The 6413-nt window shown below is 52.8% G+C and overlaps 1 protein-coding gene across 1 annotated transcript; it reads right to left on the minus strand.

The window, feature by feature from the left end:
* Window positions 1-619: 619 nt before the first annotated feature.
* On the minus strand, window positions 620-6297 carry ATOX1 (antioxidant 1 copper chaperone). The gene is made up of 4 exons (XM_068205926.1): window positions 6234-6297; window positions 4276-4351; window positions 2542-2698; window positions 620-834 (listed from the first exon to the last, which is right to left on the minus strand). Exons 1-3 carry the CDS (start codon window positions 6237-6239, stop codon window positions 2565-2567), a joined length of 216 nt encoding a protein of 71 aa, XP_068062027.1. The 5' UTR covers window positions 6240-6297; the 3' UTR covers window positions 620-834; window positions 2542-2564.
* Window positions 6298-6413: the final 116 nt, after the last annotated feature.

Here is a 6413-nt window from a genome sequence, read left to right on the forward strand (position 1 = left end):
ACTTTAGCTACTTTTCCTTTCTGTAGAACAAGCCTGGTGTGACTGGTAGGTGTGGGAGACATCCCCCATGTGAAACCAGATAGCAGACTGGGACACACACATGCAATCCCTCCACTGGGCTGAAAACCTGAATTAAATGAAAGCAACAGTACAGTCCAGAAGACTGGTCACTGGGCCAGGAAATAAGAGACCTTGGATATGCCCACACCCTTCTCCTTCCTCCATCCTGTATTTCTCATCAGCTCAGGCAATCTCTTTTGCACACTTGTTCCTCAAGGCCACATTGAGCTCGAAAGGACACTTGCTTAATGCTTGACTTGCAGGGGCTGCAAAAGTCCCTTCTTCCCAGCACTTGCATCCCAAATGGAAAGTCTATTTGTTCTGTGATGGAAAAACAACTTCCAAGATGCAGATTCCCTGAATCTAAGTGACATTCAAGCACAGTCCTCCTGAGACGTGTTCCTCAGGCAGAGGTTGCAGTCAGCTTCTAAGGATAGCTGCAATTTCCTGGGAGACCTGTCTTGCATGGAGAGCAGAGTTTTCCATCCCTAAAAGCTGCCTCTTTCACAGAAAACCACTCAAAGCAGTACAAAGACACACAGGACACACAGACATGCACTGAAAGTTAAAAGCAGTGCCTTGATTTACTGTGGGACTAGAAACACCACACAACCTCCTCCTCCAGCCCTCTCCACTTCTGGAGCCCAAGGCCCAGCTGTCTCCTCCTGCCAGCCCTCTGCTTTCCCACATCTGGCAAAGGTCAAGTGACACAGCAAGCTGGGAGACATGCAGACAGTTAAGCCATCTTTTTTTGCTGAAGTCATGACTGAGTTCCTGAAAAATAAATACATAAATAAATACATGAGTAAATGAAGGGGAAAGAACAGCAAGGCCCAGAGGTGATAACGTTATACAGAGATGCCCTCTGCCGGTCAAGCAGGAAGAGGGCCAAAGGAAATCTATCCATCAGAGCCAAGGATTTGCAACTTCCCTCCCTCCTTTTACAGATGGGCCCCTAAAAACATTCCCTATGTAGTGTGCAAAATTTCAATTTAGTGGATTTTCAGCCTGACTGCTGAAGTGATCTTGCAATGTGAGTCCAGCCCCCCGCTCTCCTTTCTTTTGGGTCTTAAGATCCTCAGATAAGTCAAAGAGCTTCAGTTCAAATGCAACAGGAAAACAAAGGCATCCAGAGAAATGTTCTGCCACGCTGGCCAGCTGAACTGACTCACTGGCTGCCTTGATGTCATATAAGGAAAGAAATGGGAAAACTGGGCCAGGAAAAGTGACACATCCCCCTTATTTGAGACTGACTTTGCTGTAATTGTTAAATTCTGCAGACACATAGTCCACAAGTCCCTGCAAGCTGTAACAGCCCTTGCAGTCAATACTAGGAAACTGAAATACACTGAAAATTATTTGATCAATTCAGATCAACCTCCCTCTGTTAAGTGGGGTTATTTGATTACAGCTATGACTTTAAACAATTTCTAAGAAGCACCGAGAGCTTACTCAAATGATACAAACTGCAGATTTAAAATCTGTTGTCAGCCTATTAAATAATGCAGATCTATTGCACACACATCACTATCAGCTCAGCTCTTTCTTGGACCAGTTTAATTCCTGCTGGTATAAATCCCTGATTTAATTTACTGACTGGGAATTAAATCAGCATGAACTGGTTTCAGTGCATCTGTGCTGGGTATTTGTGATGATCCAACTAGACCATTAAAAAAATGTCACTGGATCAGAAAGCTCCACTGACAAAAACAAATTCTTAGGAGATGGCATGTAACAATTTTGCACACTAAAGAACGATACATGCAGTGAGTGGGCAGCTCTCTCCCACTTCATTCTTTTCACTGAAATTGAACCTTGTCTGCCAATATATTTTACAGTCAGCAGAGTTTTGTACATGTCTTCATAATGCTGGAATTCTGGGAAAACTGACAGGCTGCAACAATCAGGTTGTCACTGGAGTAGACAGTTGGCCAGGGAATGTGAGTACTGGGAGTGATTCTGAAACCCAACATTTTACATCCAGAAGAGTGCCAGGGAGCTGCTGTTTTTTCCACCCTTAAGTGTAGTGGAGGATTAACAGCCCTATCAGGAGAATCAGCTGTTGGAGGTCCTTGTGCTAAGAGCCAGCCCACAGCATCTCACACCCACAGGGCTCTCTGTGTCCCATCGCCCTCCCTGCTATTGCTGGGGCCCACCACTCTCTCTGGCCAGCTGTTAAGTGTGTTTGGGATTTGTTTTCATGCACAATATGCTCTGGCAAACTCTGGGTTCAAATGGGAATGGCACAGAAGCCATGTTCTACATCTCCCCTACAGCCAAGGCTGGGGTCACACAGGCTGTGCAGAATAGCTAAGGGGTCCCTGTGTGTGCTCCAGCTGCTTCTCTGACATGAGGGGTTTGCTGAAGCTGGACCTGCAGGTCTTTTTAAATTTGTGCTTTCCAGGAAGATGCCTGTTTTACTGGGAGAGCTGGAAAAAGCTCAGATGTCTCTCTTCCACACTGGGTACAGCTGGTATATACCTAGCTCCTCACACCAGGCAAGGCTACTGTGCAGACTTCTCCCCAAGGTAGGAAGCATTCTTTCCAGTCTTCTTGAGGGTTTCCAAGAGGGTGTCAACGTTGTGCTCTGAGTCAATATACACCTTCTTGTTGGGCAGGTCAATATCAAAGTTGACACCTATGAGGAAAAACATTTTGCATAGTTAGAAGCAGCCAAATGGTGTAAGCACAGGGGAAGCTCACCTTCACACATCTGTGCTCCGCAGGGCATCAGTCAAATGGACATTCATCTTCTGTCAGCACACTCTGATACCACCAGCAGCCAGCAAAATCAGCCTGCTGCCCTGCCAGCAGTGGTATGAAGGAAGCAAAATCTGCTTTAGCTCCACATCAGGTACCACAGTCTCTCAAGTGCTTTAATCTGCTCACCCCACCTTGGATCAACACAATTACTCACGTAGGACCTGGGTAAGCTGAGTTCAAACCAACCACTACAATTTCCATCCAACCCAGTCTGTGCTCTGGTTTAGTGTCAATAGGGTTAGGAAAGGCTCAGGACAAGATGCATAAACTGGTAGTACCACCTAACAGCTGGAAGTAAAAGGAGGGAAAACACATTTTACCATGTGGATTTCCCAGTGCCTAATAAAGGTGTGTCACCAGAGGACACAAGAAAAAACGACGCACCACAGCTTTGGTCACCATGAAGAGACTAATTTATTTTTTCTGACTCCAATCATTTATAGTTCTCAAAAGGTGCCAGTGGATTGGAAGGTGAACGTGCCACCTCTCCAACGACACTGGACAAACTACCAGTACATCAAATTTCTCTGCCTCTATGAAAGAATGCAAAACAATAGGTTGTTTACAGAAAGTTGCGTGAGAAAGTTCTCTACAAGAATGTAAATTCAGAAGGCTTTAGAAAATCCTAAGAAATCAGGGCGACAAAGGTGAGCCACTCTCATCCCAGTGAGAGGAACTGGACATGCAGTCTCTATCCAGTTATGTATTTTCACAAAACCTGTAGGTATGTATCAGCTTTGACAGCTATGCCTCATCATCACATGAGGCTGATACTGGCCAGCCTGCTAAAGAGTGATGGAGGTGCTGACAACCACACACAGAGAAAATGGAATTGTCACAGCCTGGTAATGGGGTCTGGAAGAAGTTGCAAGGCCTTTGCCTTGGTGGCTGGAAGCTGTTCTCCCTCGGAGGGAGCAGGTCCTCACAATTGATGAGTGGAGGCCAGATCCTTCTCTCTTGGAAATGCCAGCAAACAGAAGACATAGGTTATAATTTTTATAATTTTCCAGGTGGTATTAAAAACAGGCTACACAGACAACCACCAAACGCTCTGCTCAGCAGCTCTTCCCTGTGACTGCTGATGACACATCTGGGGAAGCATCACAGACACCCCAGGCCTCCTTGGAAACAAGGCCAGACAGGACATTCACCTCCCTTCCCTCAGGCAGCCTGAGCAGGGGTCTACCATTGTCCTTCCCAGAGGGCTCAGGGTGAGGCCCTGGTGACCCAGAGCCACCTGCAGCCGTGGCAGCTCCTCCCTCCCCTGACACTTCTCCAAGGGTCACAGACCTGCAAACAACCAGCGACTCGTTACCAGCTAAGGAGCAGCCTCAGAACAGAGCAAGGACAAGTCTCCAACTTCCAACTTTAATCCACAGCGTTATCCTTCAGGATGGAGGACCCCAGGGCACTGCCCCAGAGCTGGCTGTCCCACACCCAGCACTGACTCACCTCCCAGCCTGTGCAGGACACGGGTGACCGCATTGGAACAGCCCTCACAGGTCATGTCCACGAAGAACTCGTGTTTCTGGAAGGAAAAGAGGCAGTCGAGGGGTCAAGGAGAACACAGCTGGAAATGAACCATGAGCACTCCACACTTGCCTTTTTCCTTGGGGAGGTTCAAAGCCTCCCAAGTCAAAAAGTCCATACACACACCACTAAGGGATCCTCAGCAAAACTGAGAACGCTTGGTACTCCTCCCTGCGGTGTCCTTGTGCTGTCCCCCACAGCATAATCCTGAGGGGCCTTTGGAGATCGTGTGGCTACCTCCACAGTCAGTACAAATGGCCATCTCCATGGCCTGTGCAGGGCTAACTCAGCCTGTCCAGGGGACCCAAGGAGAAGCAAATCTCCTGCCTCCAGCTACTCGCTGTCCTGACTTAAGTGTGTGAGGTCTTCAGTGCTTCCCCATCCTATTCTTCTTGCACCTACAAGGCTTCTGGTCCCCAACATAATAAAAATAAAAGCAAACCAGAAATTTAAGGACCATTAGTGCTGTTTTTTCATCCCTCCACTCCACTAGGGCCCCAGCAATATCTTCACTACTTGTGAGAGCAACACTGGGTCAACAAAACACTGTTTGCCTGTAACTAACCACTGCCTTCAACCTTTGGCACCAGATAGGTCCTAATTTCCTTCTCTTGCACGTGCTTTTTACTTTCCTTTAAAAAGAAAAGTAAAACTATTGTGCATTTGTTACTTGCAATCCATATTACCTTCTATTCAGAGCCACCCTGTGACCCCTGCCACTGCAAAGCCAAAACCCTCTTGGGGTCATTCACCCAGGAAGGAGCTTGGGATGGAGGTTCCCATTAGGGTTTTTTCAGTTTTCTTTTATTTCCCAAAGGCCCTGGGTGCTTTGGGGAAGTGTGCGAGCAGGGGGGAAGGAAGGTCCCATCAATGCTGCCCTTCTGTGTCCGAGCCCTGGGAGTTGGGGGTGGCCTGGGGTTTGGGGGAGTTCAGGACTGGGGGAGCCTCGAAGTTTGGGGGACCTGCAGGATCTGGGGGAGCCTTGGGGTTGGGAGGAGCTGCAGGATTTGGGGAACCTTGGAGGGCTGGGGGAGCCTTAGAGCTTGGGGGAGCTGCAAGATCTGGGGGATTTAGGGGGACTGGGGAAGCTTTGGAGGGCTGGGGGAGCCCTGGGGGACCAGGGGAGCAGCGAGGACAGGAGCAACTCTGGGGGCTGGGGGAACCTCGAGGACTGGGAGAGTCGGGGGGCTGGGAGAGCCTCGGGGGCTGGAGGAGCCCCGGGGCGCTGGGAGAGCCTCGGGGGCTGGAGGAGCCCCGGGGCGCTGGGAGAGCCTCGGGGGCTGGAGGAGCCCCGGGGCGCTGGGAGAGCCTCGGGGGCTGGAGGAGCCCCGGGGGATTGGGGAGCCCCGGGGCGCTGGAGGAGCCCCGGGGCGCCGGGAGAACCTCGGGGGCTGGAGGAGCCCCGGGGCGCCGGGAGAACCTCGGGGGCTGGAGGAGCCCCGGGGCGCTGGGAGAGCCTCGGGGGCTGGAGGAGCCCCGGGGCGCTGGGAGAGCCTCGGGGGCTGGAGGAGCCCCGGGGCGCTGGGAGAGCCTCGGGGGCTGGAGGAGCCCCGGGGGATTGGGGAGCCCCGGGGCGCTGGAGGAGCCCCGGGGCGCCGGGAGAACCTCGGGGGCTGGAGGAGCCCCGGGGCGCCGGGAGAACCTCGGGGGCTGGAGGAGCCCCGGGGCGCCGGGAGAACCTCGGGGGCTGGAGGAGCCCCGGGGGATTGGGGAGCCCGGGGCGCTGGAAGAGCCCGGGAGGTTCGGGGGACCTCGGGGACTGCGGGAGCAGCGAGGGTCGGGGGAGCCCCGCGGCCGCTCCCGGTAGCGGGCAGCGCCCTCCCTGCCCCGCCGCCCCGCCAGTCCCCGGGCCCGCAGAGGCCCCCGGGGCCCGCACCCACCGGCATGGCGGAGCCGCGCTCCCGGATCCCGGCTCCCGGATCCCCGATCGCGGCTGCGGGCGCGGCGCGGAGGAAGGGGCGGGCCGTGCCCGGCCCCGTGGCGCGGCCGCGGCCTCGGGAGGCGGGGATGCCACGGAGGGCGAGGGAAGAAGCGGTGGAGAGCGTTTGCGTGGTGGCTGG

Source organism: Anomalospiza imberbis, chromosome 15 (assembly GCF_031753505.1).
Source record: "Anomalospiza imberbis isolate Cuckoo-Finch-1a 21T00152 chromosome 15, ASM3175350v1, whole genome shotgun sequence".
Taxonomy (NCBI): Eukaryota; Metazoa; Chordata; class Aves; order Passeriformes; family Viduidae; genus Anomalospiza; species Anomalospiza imberbis.

Bases quoted from the DNA above. Each gene is read 5' to 3' on its own strand.
- ATOX1 (XM_068205926.1), bottom strand. The intron at 2,699-4,275 runs GTGAGTCAGTGC...TTTTCCTCATAG, and splicing joins TGTCCTGCACAGGCTGGGAG to GTGTCAACTTTGATATTGAC.